This window comes from Salminus brasiliensis, chromosome 3, assembly GCF_030463535.1.
Source record: "Salminus brasiliensis chromosome 3, fSalBra1.hap2, whole genome shotgun sequence".
NCBI lineage: Eukaryota > Metazoa > Chordata > Actinopteri > Characiformes > Bryconidae > Salminus > Salminus brasiliensis.
Genome location: NC_132880.1, coordinates 26,272,667 through 26,288,147, shown reverse-complemented (window position 1 = coordinate 26,288,147; position 15,481 = coordinate 26,272,667). Strand labels below are relative to the sequence as shown.

At 41.6% G+C, this 15,481-nt stretch overlaps 1 protein-coding gene across 1 annotated transcript in view; it reads right to left on the bottom strand.

The window, feature by feature from the left end:
• Nucleotides 1–3,794: 3,794 nt before the first annotated feature.
• Nucleotides 3,795–15,481, bottom strand: part of stx1b (syntaxin 1B) — a 63,154-nt gene continuing 51,467 nt past the window's right edge. Inside the window, exons 6-10 of the mRNA XM_072675727.1 lie at nt 15,239–15,347; nt 13,809–13,882; nt 13,325–13,462; nt 11,164–11,274; nt 3,795–7,838 (exon numbers count right to left, since the gene is read on the bottom strand). Coding sequence (XP_072531828.1) covers nt 7,758–7,838; nt 11,164–11,274; nt 13,325–13,462; nt 13,809–13,882; nt 15,239–15,347 — 513 coding nt within the window. The 3' untranslated portion in view covers nt 3,795–7,757. The remainder of the gene's footprint in view (nt 7,839–11,163; nt 11,275–13,324; nt 13,463–13,808; nt 13,883–15,238; nt 15,348–15,481) is intronic.

Sequence of the window (15,481 nt, the reverse complement as noted above, 5' to 3'; positions counted from 1 at the left end):
GACTAATTCATTACCCATCTGGGAAAAAAATAGCTGGGGTAAAAGTATTTATTATTTAATGCATTTATTATTTTGTGTAACCCTCATCATCCCAGCACTGGGATATGTAAGTACATTTAATCTGCCCAGTTATACGTCTCAATAAAACACCCTGCTTGTCTTGTGTTCGTAGCTGCTGTGAGCTTACAAAACATCCAGTTCACAAAATGTCCAGTTTAATCTGTTATGACAAACGTGCCCATGGTGAATTGAATGGCGGCGTTTTAAGCACAAGCAGCAGATGGCGCAGTTCTGCGCATTCACACCCTATTGACAGCAAACCAAGGGGAGGACTTGCAAGTGAACCCTCATTGGGTGAGAGTGAATGAAGCCAAACTGCTAAAAAAAGTAACTCAAATGTAAACTTTAATGATGTGTTTCATTTAAACATACCGTCGCTGTCCGGTGAAAAACATGTATCTCCAAAATGGTGGCTTAACGAAGGCGAAGATGTTCTGCTAAATTTTCAAAGGAAGTTAATGTCAAATAAGAGATTTATTTAGAGTTACATAGAGCATTCCTATTGGCCAGTTCATCCAGGCTTTAAACCTTGGGGAAAACTAAAGCTATTAATATGAAATTGTAATGAAATTATTAAGTTGTACCACTGTACGTCTATAGCTCAGGTCAAATTTGTCTGAATAATTATATAAATATATATATACAATATCTAAATTGCAGTCTCGCACATAAGCTTCATGTCAAATCTTTCCTTGTGGTCTCAAAAGGTGACCTACCTCACCAGCTAGCAAGCGAGCTGACTAGGTAGCAAATAAAGAGGGTTAGCTTCACCTCCAACAACATTAGATAAAGTTCCTGTCTAAATAAAAAGGTTTAGGGATGAGGTCAGCAACATGACCAGGCGTGTTAGCTAAGCATAGTCAATCGTTTCCTCAAAATAATGAGGCTAAGGCTACGGATAAAGTTAGTCAGCACACAGAAAGAATGCCAAAGTCATCCAGCTGTACGTAATTATGTAGCTATCTTAACAACCAAATGATAACGACACAGACAAAAAGAAATCAGTCATCAAAAGACTGATTTAAAACATTGACTCTGATATCACTTCATATCACGTAGTATAATTATGAATGTTTCATGATCCGCAGCTACCAAGAAAACGTTGGCATGGTTAATGGCTCTGGTGCTGTCTTGGCTAAAACAGCGGAAGTTGGAGTTGAGGAGTAAAACCCTGAGCCAAGTCGGTCAGTTCCCCATTTGTTGGGACGTCCTGAAAGAGAGATTGAGAGACAGAGGACAGCAGGAAAGACCAGGACAGCTGCTTTACACTGAACAATCCTTTTTTTCTTTATTCTTTTTTTTTTCAATTCATAATGTCTGTTGGACGGGGTTTTGTCTTTTTCCATGTTTTTTTTTCCTCTTATTTCAACTTAAAATTTTGACACACTTATAAAAGACAGCATCTGCATAGAGTTGTCATCTTAAAGATCCATGGAGAAATGGGAGCGAGAGAGAGAGAGAGAGAGAGAGTGAGATAGAGAGAAGGGTAGAAGTAGATAGCGCAGGGGTTTAGGGGATGGGGTTTGGGGAATACTGGCACGTCACACTAACTAAACAGAACAGCAAACAGCAGTACGAGAGAGAGAGCGAGAGCGAGAGAGAGAGAGAGAGAGAGAGAGAGAGAGAGACAGATAGGTTTTTAGTTTCTCTCTTTTTTTGAACAATACAGTACGCACACATACACGCACACACAGGAAAAAAAAGGGACACGAGTTGCAATTCCAGTCAAAGTTGCAGCAATCGATTCAACTCCTTTATAAACAACTTAAGACTCTTCGCCATGGAACGAAATGGGTTTTGTATATTATTATTATTATTATTATTATTATTTTTCCTGCCCTGTGCCCCAGCCCCCCACCCCCCTTTGCCCTGATGGGAGAGAAAAGACTGCAGGTGGCACCGCAACAGTTCTGAGCTGAAGCCGCTTTGACGTTCCTAACAGGCCGTGAAGTCTTTCCTGGTCACCGAATCTGTGGTCAATCGTTCTGCGTGGTTGTGGAAAGCCCTTTACTTTGTATTGCACAGATTTATTACTTTCCTTTACTGAAAATTCCTAATACCAGCCATACCATTTCTTTCTTCAAATTCCAAGAATGACTGTGGCGCTCTTTATAAATCGCCAAGACCACTCCGCATCCCCTTCTAGCAGAGACTATTCTCAAGACCAGTCCTCGAGACCGCCCTCGTCATCAGCCCCGCTGCTGTCCACTGCTATGCGTCACACAATGAGCGCAAATCCACTGAATAAGTACCAATTTTGACACGGCCGGCTATCAGCTTCAGCCAGAGTAGCAGAGCTAGAGTACCTCAGGTCGTGGCTGCAGTGACCCCTGCAGTCTTTTTCAGATGAGGGTGATGCAAATGGAGGGAAGCACGTTTCTCAGTCACTCTGAGCATATTGGTTAAAATAACCTGCTTTAAAAATAAAAGGTTTTGTTGATATTGAAGCTGCTGGCCATAATCTCTTGCAGAAATGAAAAAAAGAAAAAAAATCATAAAAATAAAAAGCTTTCCAAGACGAGAGATGGGGGTCAGGGCGAAGAAGAAATTGATCAACCTTTACAACTTTGGCAGGAACCATTTAAGTAGTTTTATACATAGACATGCAAGTCATTTTTTCCCTCTCTTTTTAAATTATTTACAATAATTACAAGACACAAAGATCCAATTCAGTATTACTACTATTATTATTTTGATAGAACACAACTCCTCGGATTCTCATACGCTGCTGCAATTCATATAATTTTACTGTATCGTCAAGAGTGTCCAATTGTCCCAGGCTGCGAATGTATATATTTTTTTATAGTGAAATATTCGTTTTACTCAGAACAACTTTGGGGAGGGGGGGGGGTGACAATGTCGACAGTGGTCATTCGTGTGAATCAATCCCAGGGTTTTTTGTTTGTTTGTTTTTCTTGCAGGGGAAGCTTCTTTACACAGCCATCCCTCAGCCGTACGCTAACACTGGACCATATAAACACTGTCAGAAAGCAGAATCGGGAAATATCCACCCACAGAATGACAAACAAACTCAGGAGAAGGTCAAAACTAAACAAAAAAAAAATAAAGAAGAAAAAATGTCTGAGGTTGTTGAGAGTCGCGCAAGCAGGAAGGCGGAAGGCCTGGGCAGGATTGTTTCTATTAAAGCGTCGCAGTCCGAGAAAAGATGATGATGGTGTCAGAATGTCAGAAACGGCTGCTGGTGAGCTGATGAGACTCTAAACAACCTCAGAACCATCTGAAAGGTCACACAGGTCAACCAGTTACAAAATTCTTTCTCTGTGAGCGTCAGGCCAGTGGAGTCCAGCTGATGATATATGATCAAGGCAATCAATAAATAAGCAAGTAAATAAATAAATAAATAAATACAAACATGAATAAATAAACAAACTAAGTGTGAAAAGTCTTCCATCCAGGTCAGCGCCCTTGTGTGTATTTATATATATATATATATATATATATATATATATATATATATAAAATAGCTTTTTTTGTTTGTTTTTATTTGTTATTGTTGTTTACGTCTAGCACAGAGAAAGCAATGCAATGAGTTGAGCGTGGTGAGACGCCATCGAACAGAAAGTAGGAATATTTCCAGGAGTCTGACTGAAGAATGTGTGTCAAAGGAGCATTTCTCAGAAAAAAAAACCACCATACAATATAACCCTCCTCACCCCCAACCCCCGCCTCCCCCCACCCCCACAACCTCACCCCATCGCCCCCTCCCACCCACCTACTACCTCCCCACCCAGTCAGAGCCCATATACTTGTACAAATCAGGGTTCAGTGAGTGCCAGGTTTTGTTCTGGGCCGAACCCAGCTGGAACGAGCTCTCCTCCAAGCTCCGCCCACCACCGCTAGCGCAACGCTTTGGCTTTTACTATTATTACTTTCCCACCCCTCCCAGTTTAAACAAATTTTTCGTAATATTTCTCAACACAAAACTAGGACACACACACACAGCACACACACCTGCAGATGCCCAGAAGCCCTCACATGCCTGCTTGAAGTGTGGAGCGAGCATACGCATACGCACACACACACACACACACACACGCACACATACTCACAAGCGTGCCCTCAGATATGCTCATGCTTACATACACACACACAAACATGCACAAACACATACACTTTTTTAGTAGGGAAAAGAGGGGCAGCACACACACACACATACACACATCCTCAGAGTTCCACAAAAGCATTTCCCTAATGATAAAAACACACCACGAGCACAATAAGCAATAATGCATTGGTAGAAGAGTGGAACTGCCAATCACACACTCAGGGGAGAGGGCGTCTCCGAAAAAACACGCCCCATGCAACCTTGGGCGTCATCAGACTGCCAAAAATTAAATCTTAGCGAGTGAGATTATCTTGAATGTAGTCTAAATATGCCATATTTCTTCATTTGAGATTGTGTTAAGTCAGCGTATCAACTGGAAGTGTTTTATTTTAATGGCATTATTTTTTTTTATAATAATCCACCAATGAAATAAAACACTTTTAGAGAATAAAGTGACTTAATACAAGCAACAGATGTCTAGAGGTAAGCGAACTAATTGGATCGAAGACTACATGTAAGCTAAGATTTAAATTTTCGCAGTACACCAGGTGGGGGGTGGGGGGCAGTGTGTGCGAAGTTAATAAGGTCATAACTTCCGCAACCAGCCAAAACATAAAAAAAATGGATAAAAAGGATGAAACCAAACGAAAAGATGTAAAGATGGAGTGAGACAGTGTTCGTTTCGTTTTTTTTTCTCCGATTGTAAAGTGCCCACATGATGTCGAGCAGTTAAATCACCATGCAAAAGTTCTGACGAAGCCTACGCTGCTGCATGCCTGAAGGAAGAAAGCGTTCTCCAGCCAACAACGAAATCCCTCACTAGGAAAGAACAACAACGATATACACACACACACACACACGCACGTCAACCCCACTGGAACCACACAGGTAGAGTGATCGGACACTAAATACACACAGAAAAAAGCTTCTGAAAAAGAAGGAAACATGCTGGCCATTGTTGGAATTGGTCTAAGGGCTAAACAGTCCAGGCCCTCTGCGTCACACACTGAAAAGCACACTCTGTTATAAACGACACCAACACACCAATGGCTCAAGGCCTCGGTACACTCTCTGTTGTCAGAGACGACGTTCACTTTTGGCTTTGGCGGACAAAATGACGGAAGTGTGAGGAAAACGGAACAACCGGAAGTTGAGCGAACTCTGTGCGCCAAGCGACAAAGCATGTGACTGGTCAGTGCAAAAGAGGCGGTACTTTACCACGTGCAACAGCGGCGGAAATGGCCGTTAAAGGTCAAAGGGCACCACCTGTAGTACTAGCGTGTAAGTACGCTACAGTCAAAATGAAACTGCAGACAGTATGCGAGCTTGTGAGCTCGCAAAGGTGGCTTCGACGTCGCACAACCCTGCCAAGCTTTGTTTCCCTGAAAGTATACCGAGGCCTTTAGTCTCCTACAGGCTAGGCGAACCCGTTTCGAAGGGAGGGCTTCTACTGTAGATTCTGCGGGGAGGCGGAGAGCCGGGAAACAGTAAAATAGTTCTCGTCGAAAGGGAACGCCTTTCAGCAACAGTTCCGTTTGCAGACATGTACAGCGTTGGGAGATTTAGGAGATTGTTTGGAGGAGCTGTGTACCTATTAGAACTTAATAAAAAACAGCGACAGTGAGGGCTTTCTACTTCTCCATCCTCGAAACGATGGCTAAAAGCACAGCGGAGGGATTTCAGTCTGGAGCCGCCTGGTGGGCCGAGTTTCGGTTTCGGATTTAAACCCTTGCATAAAAGACAAATACGTACATAACACTAGCTCTGTCCCAAAAATAAACGTGTGCGGCAGCTCAAGGCCAGGCTGTTTGGCCAAATCCCTCCCTGATAGAACACTCAACTCGGCCTCCTTGACCTTTTTCTACTAGTCTCGCGGGACTTCTAAATATTTAGCACAATTTGGACTTTGGATAAACGTTGAAACAGTGTTCTACTAGTCTGTTACGTCTCGGCTTACAGAATACAGTGTAACAGAATTCTCCCAGCATAATGTTCACCAGAAGAAGGTGTGCAGGACTCATAGCGAAAGGGCCAATCGGACATTAGAGGGGTTTTCCCAGCCCGTTCAGCTCGGAAACGAAGCGTCTCTGAGACGTAAGTAGAAAGCCTCTCTCGTCTGTAAGTAGCACCAGAATAACTCAAGGCAGCAAGCGTCCTCAGGGCGAAATCGTACGATTTTTCCCTCAGAATTGTTCCTCGCGTGCCTCAGTATGTAATCTGCACTAAAAACCACAAGAGTTACAACCCGGGTAAATCCTTCTATACTCTGCAAATAAAAATAAAGCATAACTCTGGAGTTGCATATATAAAACTCCTATGTTTTCATATATTTATATATATATATATATGTGTGTGTATATATATACATATATATATATATACACCTGTGTGTGTAACTATATGTCTTCAATAAGCATTACAATGTAACAACGACTACTCAAAGGACGAGTCACACACCAAATCACATCAGCCGATGCAGAACTAACCACCTCTGAAAGACAACTATCAGGCTATCCACTGTTTCAAGTTTTTAGGTTCTTCAGAACGACTCTCTTCTTCTTAAAATCTTCTTTTTTCTTTTTTTTTAACTAGAAAAATCTTTAGAACAGCGGTAGGCGGCGGCGAAAGTGTGCCATTCCCGTCTCTCCTGTTGGATCCCGCTTGACAAGAGCTAAAACAAGGTTTAATTCTAAAAGCAGGATCATCTCTCTTCATCTATCAAAACTGCATAGTTCAACTGGTTGCACATTGCTATTCTTCCCCCATCTCTCGTAACAGAGCTTCCTGACTCAGTGGGAAATTCTACAGCTAATCAGAGAGGCTTCAGCATGTACCTGTAATGCCACTACGGCAGGTGAAGTCAAGTCCATTTGTGTGGAGAAACTCGCTCAAGGTACTGATTATCTACGGATGTGTGCTTGGCTAATTTTGTGTCGTCATGTTTTTTTCAGGTGTTCGGAAACGAGGATTGCGGTGCCTATTTATAATAAATATGTATAAATATTCGCATAGTCGGCTTGGAAGCCTTGTCTGCCGACTACGATTGGATTCGCTCGCTGCTAAAAGCGGACGGCCTATACTTATGAGCAGCCCCTCAGAACTCGAAGTCCCTCCCAACGAAACCTGACAATTTCAACAAAAACAAACCATCCATTCTCCATTTCGGTCAGTAGGTAAGTGCACTAAACGCTGTAGAGCCGTATTAAAACCATTAATTCCATGCTCTACTGAAACACAGCCAATTAAGCAGTCGCTGGCACTGTCCTGGAGACACCCCGAATAAACGAAAGAAATGTTTAAAAAATAAGCGAAAAAAAATGTAGATTGTATTTCTGTACAGGTAGTAACCCATGTGCTGTTTCTTATGTTCAATACATTTACATGTACAGTTTGTAAATAGAGTGTTTATGGTTTATTTGAACCCTCTCTTTTCATATATGTTTTAATCAGCTATTATATAACATCTGGGTTTTTTGTTTTGTTTTGATTTTTTTTGTTTGTTTGTTTTTTATCTTTGATTTTTCAACCCTAACCAAAACCCCTTTAAAGAGGAGTTTTCTTATCTCGTATTGTTGTGGGTATATTTCTCTCAAATATGCTTCTCTCTGCCTTCGTCCGTCTGCAGATGAGTCTAGAAGCCTAGGGTTCCTCCGATAGTGGACGCCAAGATCACTCCCAGGATTACGCAGCAGATGATGATCATGATCTTCTTCTGCAAAAAACCAAAGAGAAGAACAAATGCTTTGTAATTGTGCAGTGTTGATTTTAACTACTTAATGGATTTGAAGTTGTATGATCTGATTATGGATGTGACCCTGTCTGATCTCAATTAAACGTGCAAGGATGTGCAATAAAACACTGCTGATGCCTGGACAAGAAAGCAGAGCAGCAAGGTTTAGCGCATGCTCTTTCTAGTCCCTGTCTCTTGTGTTTGACTGGACCCATCTGGTCTCGGTCTTATCTCTGAGTAGACAGTCTGAGTCTGACCTATTTCTGGACTCAGCTTTTTCCTTGACCCTCAGTATTGTATCTGACTGGAATCTCTATAGCTATCAGAGATTATGATCTTGTGTCTGATTTGACCCTTCTGTGCACAGCCTTGTCTCAGTCTTGCCTCTGATACTCAGCCTTGTCTCTGACCGGACCTATTCTGGTCTCTGTCTTGTCTCTGACTGGAGCTTTTCTGGTCTCTGTCTTGTCTTTGACTGGAGCTTTTCTGGTCTCTGTCTTGTCTCTGACTGGAGCTATTCTGGTCTCGGTCTTGTGATCGGACTTTCTGGTCTCAGTCTTGTCTCTGACTGGAGCTTTTCTGATCTCTGTCTTGTGATTGGACTTTCTGGTCTCTGTCTTGTCTCTGACTGGAGCTTTTCTGGTCTCTGTCTTGTGATTGGACTTTCTGGTCTCTGTCTTGTCTCTGACTGGAGCTTTTCTGATCTCTGTCTTGTAATTGGACTTTATGGTCTCTGTCTTGTCTATGACTGGAGCTTTTCTGGTCTCTGTCTTGTGATTGGTTTTTCTGGTGTCAGTCTTGTCTCTGACTGGAGCTTTTCTGGTCTCTGTCTTGTGACTGGACCCATCTGGTCTCGGTCTTATCTCTGAGTGGAGCTTTTCTGATCTCTGTCTTGTCTCTGACTGGAGCTATTCTGGTCTCTGTCTTGTGATTGGACTTTCTGGTCTCTGTCTTGTCTCTGACTGAAGCTTTTCTGGTCTCGGCCTTGTGATTGGACTTTCTGGTCTCTGTCTTGTCTATGACTGGAGCTTTTCTGATCTCTGTCTTGTGATTGGACTTTCTAGTCTCTGTCTTGTCTCTGACTGGAGCTTTTCTGGTCTCTGTCTTGTGATTGGACTTTCTGGTCTCAGTCTTGTCTCTGACTAGAGCTTTTCTGGTCTCTGTCTTGTCTCTGACTGGAGCTATTCTGGTCTCGGTCTTGTGATTGGACTTTCTGGTCTCTGTCTTGACTCTGACTGGAGCTTTTCTGGTCTCTGCCTTGTGATTGAATTTTCTGGTCTCTGTCTTGTCTCTGACTGGAGCTTTTCTGGTCTCTGTCTTGTGATTGGACTTTCTGGTCTCAGTCTTGTCTCTGAGTGGAGCTTTTCTGGTCTCTGTCTTGTGATTGGACTTTCTGGTCTCTGTCTTGTCTCTGACTGGAGCTATTCTGGTCTCGGCCTTGTGATTGGACTTTCTGGTCTCTGTCTTGTCTCTGACTGGAGCTTTTCTGGTCTCTGTCTTGTGATTGGACTTTCTGGTCTCAGTCTTGTCTCTGACTGGAGCTTTTCTGGTCTCTGTCTTGTCTCTGACTGGAGCTATTCTGGTCTCGGTCTTGTGATTGGACTTTCTGGTCTCTGTCTTGACTCTGACTGGAGCTTTTCTGGTCTCGGCCTTGTGATTGGACTTTCTGGTCTCAGTCTTGTCTCTGACTGGAGCTTTTCTGGTCTCTGTCTTGTCTCTGACTGGAGCTTTTCTGGTCTCGGCCTTGTGATTGGACTTTCTGGTCTCAGTCTTGTCTCTGACTGGAGCTTTTCTGGTCTCTGTCTTGTCTCTGACTGGAGCTTTTCTGGTCTCTGCCTTGTGATTGGACTTTCTGGTCTCAGTCTTGTCTCTGACTGGAGCTTTTCTGGTCTCTGTCTTGTGATTGGACTTTCTGGTCTCAGTCTTGTCTCTGACTGGAGCTTTTCTGGTCTCAGTTTTGTTTCTGACTAGAATCTTTTCTTGTCTCAGTCTTGTGACTGTATCCTTTCTGGGGTCTGTCTTGTCTCTGACTGGAGCTATTCTGGTCTCTGTCTTGTCTCTGGCTGGAGCTTTTCTGGTCTCTGTCTTGTCTCTGACTGGAGCTTTTCTGGTCTCTGTCTTGTGATTGGACTTTCTGGTCTCAGTCTTGTCTCTGACTAGGATCTTTTCTGGTCTCAGTCTTGTGACTGTATCCTTTCTGGGGTCTGTCTTGTGTCTGACTAGAGCTTTTCTTGTATCAGTCCTGTCTCTGACTGGAGTTTTTCTGGTGTCAGTCTTGTCTCTGACTAGATCTTTTCTGGTTTCAGTCTTGTCTCTGACTGGACCTATTCTGGTCTCTGTCTTGTATCTAACTGTCAGGGGCTGATCAAACTCTTATTGGTATTGGTCTTATCTCTGACAGGACCCTTTCTGGTCTCAGCCATGTGTCAGACTAGACTCTTTTAGGACTTGATTTTGTGTGTGATTTGACCTTTCTAGACTCAGCCTTGTCTCTAATGCAACCCTTTCTGAACTTGTGTTTGAATAATCTTTTCTTGTATTAATCTTGTGTTAGACTGATCCCTTCACAGACTTGGTCTTTGGAGTTTATTGTTTTTACTTTTGGTTTTGTCTCTGGCTCTCAATCTGATCTCTAACTTGAAACTCTCTCAATCATGTCTCTGATTGGACCCTGGTCTTTTTTTTTCATTATTTATAATTTGTTGTTTAAAAATTTCCCTTTGTCTCCTAATTTGGTACTGCCAATTAACCTGTCCATAGCTCTCCCTAGCACTAGCAATTTTCCCGACACTAGGAGAGCAAGAACTTAACACGTCTCCTCTGATACATGTGAAGTGAGCTAACCGTCTCTTTTAGAACAACTGCCTATGCAGCATTGCTGGACAGCCGACACACTCTGAGAAAAGCACCAGGTCACCAGCTCCACCGCACCAGCTAACAGACACCTGTGCCGGCAAACACTGCTGACAAGAGTGATGAGGCAAGAGAGCGCCATTTACTGACCTGGAGAGAGCACAATGGCTGATGGCAAAGTGGCATGGCTCTGGTCTCAGTGTTGTCTCTGACTTGGCCCTTTCTGTTATCTGCCTTGTCACTGATTTGACCCTTTGTGGATGACCTTGTTTTGTACTTAATCTGTTCTGGTCTAAGGCTTGGCTCTGATTTGACCCTTCTAGACTCGACCTTATCTCTGACATGACCCTATCTCAACTTGTGTCTGATTCTATCCTTTCTGCTCTTGATCTGGTCTCTGACTCAACCTTTTTCAGTGTCTGATTTGAGTGTGATAAACTGTGTGTGTTTTTACCTTGCGTGCTTGGCTCTGGTATTTGACAGCCTTCTTGGTGTCGGACACTGCTCTTTCTACGTAGTCTACAGAGTGTTCCACATTGTATTCAATTCTGTCAATCATCTCACCCTGGCAATGACATAAAATCACACTGTCAATGGCACATCAACTGACAAACAAACACACACAAACATATACACTATATATATATATATATATATATATATATATATATATATATATATATATATATATTAAGTAATGAGGTCAAACACACGTAATTTATATTCTCTTGCATAGCCGTATACGCACACACACACACATCAAACACACATCTATCCATTATGGACTAAACATAGAAGCCACATTCCCTTATTTCCTCATTTCCCAGAGGCATTTGCAACTTGAATGTAACTGGGTTGATCATCCCAGACTGTAGGAAGTTTTTGTTCTTGTTTCTGTCCCCCAGCGACAAAAAGGAAATGTGCTTTCAGGCTGCAAATTTCTCAAAAATAAATAGTTCTGCATTTGGGTTGAGGCTTTAGTCTAGTATATCATGGGGTCAAGATATAAAAACCACAACAGCACAATCGGCAGTAAAGTTGGATTGAAGGAAACATGTACATTTGGTGGACTTAATGCTAAAGTTGTTTAACCCATACACCCAACACAGCTGTGTTTGTAAGCAGAAGACACTCAATTATATCACTATACTAATACCAGGTATGATTCCACCAAGCAGTTTGGTTCACCTGTTCTACCAAATCCCAAATGTATATATTTACTGAAGAATATATATGTATATATATATATATATATATATATATATATATATATATATATACAGAAAAAACTAGAAGTTAGTTGTTTAAATTGTGGCCTTAAAGAGCAGCAGTTGTCAAAATACTTAAAACAGTCATCTGGCATTCTCCTATTTGAGTGTGTTTTTTGAAGGAATTCTGCTCAGCACCCACTGGCTATACCCATATGCCCACACAGCTTGAATAGTGGGGGTGCTAGTCTGTAGCCACAGACAGTAACAAAATGGGAGCTCAGAAGTGACAGGATGCCTGTACAAGGTAAGGCAATCCCTCTTGTGCTCAAATATTCCTGTTCAATTTGACAGGAACAAGTTCTAGCTCCTTCAAGCCCAGATCACACCCCCACAACATATCTCTGGCAAACCCAACACATTAGGTTCGTCTGTGTGTGGTTGTTGGGAATCTCGAGAATGTGTCCTCCCCCTATTAACAATGGCTCTAACTGTCAGCTTGTCAGTCTTGAACTGGAACATTTGCCCTGGGAAATGATAGTTATTGATGGAAAACAGCTTGGTGTAAAGATAACGTTGGTGCTGGGTAAAGAATTAGGCTGTTTTGTATAGATTGTTATTTTGTGGAGAATGATGGTGTATGTTGGATATGATAGATGTGTGGTGGAGAATGTTGGGGTTTGATGGAAATTGGTGGTGTTTAGTGAATAATGTTGGAGTTTGATGGAGGATGCTGGTGTCTGGTGGTGATTTATGGTGTTAGATGAAGAATGAGGGTGTTAGAGAATGCTTAGTGGGAAATGAAGGCGTTTGATGGAGAATGCTGGTGTTTAGTGGGGAATCATTTAGTAAAGAATGTTGGGATTTTATTCATAATAATAGTGTTTGGTGGAATGTTTGGAGAATGTTGGTATTTGTTGGAGCATGAACAGTGAATGGTGTTTGATAAATCATAATGTTGGGGTTTGAAAATGATGGTGTATAGTGGAGGTTGATGGTGTTTGATGGTGAATAATGGTGTTTTGGGGAGACTTCGAGGAAAGTTTTTTGTATGAGGTTGGTGTTTGTTCGAGAATTGCAGTGTTTGGTAGTAAATGTGTTTTCGGAAAGCAATGTTGTTGTTTGGGGGAGAATAATGGTGTTTGTTGGATAATGACTGTGTTAAATAATGTTGAGATGAGATGCAGAACAATAATGTCTGATGGGGAATGTTGGTGTCTGATAAGGAATGCTGGTGTCTGATGGAGGATGATGGTGTTTGGTGCAGAACAGTAGTGTTTATTAGAGAATGTTGGTGTTTGATGGAGAATGATGGAGCTGGGGAATGTTGGATCAGAATTTGTTGTGGATAACTCTCCATCTCCACAATGGACTTGACTTTTAAAACCCTGAATATCTGAAAGTTACCTGGCTCTCCACAAGCATGGCCATGTCCACAAACATGTCATGCAGCTCACGGATGCTGTTCTCCAACTTAATGATCTCAGTGTGTCGGGTCTCGATTTCATTTAGAGCCTGCTTGGTCATCTGGGAGTCCATTTTGATCTGCAGCATTATAAAAAGATGGTATTGGATGGCAGACACAGGACGTTAAAACTTGAAACACTGAACATCTGAACAGCAGATTTAAACAGTAAGGCAATACAAACTTGACTGAGTTTGACTTAGCTTGGAGGTGTCATAAATAATGAAAGCCTGCTGACCACAGATTAAAATATTAAGACTAAAACCTCTAGCTTGCTTGAGTAGTGTCCAACTGTAAATGAGCCTTATTCAACGTTTATTTAAAAATGTGTGTGTGATCTGTCTGTATATCTGACATTTGTCTTTCAGTTAATGGTGTTAAAATCTAAGAAAAGTCACTTCTGTTTATATGAGATATTTCACTCACATCATCAGTAAAGACAGCAAGCTTGCCACTCTCCAGCATGTCCTCCAGCTCTTCATTGGTGGTTGTTCTTCCAGCTAATCAAAGAAAAACATCAATGTAAAAACGTTTTATTTCAAATAATTTTTGGGACATTTAAATTTAAAGTTTACTCAGGGCAGTTTCCACATTATATAAAAAAGTGAAAAATGATGATAAAAGAGAAACACTGTTCTGTTCAAACACTGACAGTGTGTAGTAAAATATAAACAGAAATTGAATAACTTAAGTTTAATATTCGGTGAAACTGTTAATAATGATCAGTCTACCACCTACGCAGCATCTAGCTTCAGTACAAGTATAACAAGTAACAAATTGTTTCTGTTGGTGTTTTAGTAGTAAATTTGTATTCACTGCTCTCTCTCCATCTCTGCACTGCATTATAAATTACTGTAGTTTTTATTACAGTACACTACATTAGTATTATAGGTTACTATAGTTTACTACAGGACTCTGCACTGCATTATAGATTACTATAGTTTACTGCAGGACACTGCACTGCATTATAGATTACTATAGTTTACTGCAGGACACTACATTAGTATTATAGATTACTATACTTTACTACAGGACACTGCACTGCATTATAGATTACTATAGTTTACTGCAGGACACTACATTAGTATTGTAGATTACTATAGTTTACTAAAGGTAAAGGTAAAGGTGCTCATATTTGTCACTGTACAGTGTACACTGAAATGTGTCCTCCGCATTTAACCCATCTGTGGTAGTGAACACACACACACTAGTGCACTAGGGGCAGCTCCAGCGCCCGGGGAGCAGAGAGGGTAAAGGGCCTTGCTCAAGGGCCCAAAAGCGGCAGCTTGCCAAGCCCAGGAATCGAACCCACAACTCTGTTATTGATAGCCTACTACAGGACACTGCACTGCATTATAGATTACTATAGTTTACTACAGGCTCTGCACTGCATTATAGATTATTATAGTTTACTACAGGACTCTGCACTGCATAATAGATTACTATAGTTTACTGCAGGACACTACATTAGTATTATAGATTACTATAGTTTACTGCAGGACACTACATTGGTATTATAGATTACTATAGTTTACTGCAGGACACTACATTGGTATTATAGGTTACTATAGTTTACTGCAGGACACTACATTGGTATTATAGGTTACTACAGTTTACTACAGGACACTATATTGGTATTATAGATTACTATGAGAGACTGCATTGCATCATAGATTAATATAGTTTACTATAGGAGACTGAGCTCTTTTTTCTGTAAAAGCAAATCCAATATTACCTTCTAAATAAAAAGAGGGACCCGCTGAGCACAAAAATTCATGTTCTGCAGTTATGAAGGAACTAGTCATCTGTGTGTGTGTATGTGTATGTGTGTGTGTATGTGTGTGCACAAAACGCACTAATTTCCAGCTGTCTCTGGATACGGTCCTTGCAGCGGTCCCTGTATTTGGACTGCGTGGTGTTGTACTCAGTCATCACCTCCACAAACTTGCGGGACAGCGTGGAGTGCTGCAGTTAAGAAAGGAGGGATGATAGAGGAATGGAGAGAAAAGACGAGTGAAGTAAAGGCAGAGCTTCAACGCTTCAGCGTCATTCTGAATAAAGCTACTGAAGCAGTCTGGCTGTCTTCTGCGACCACTGCC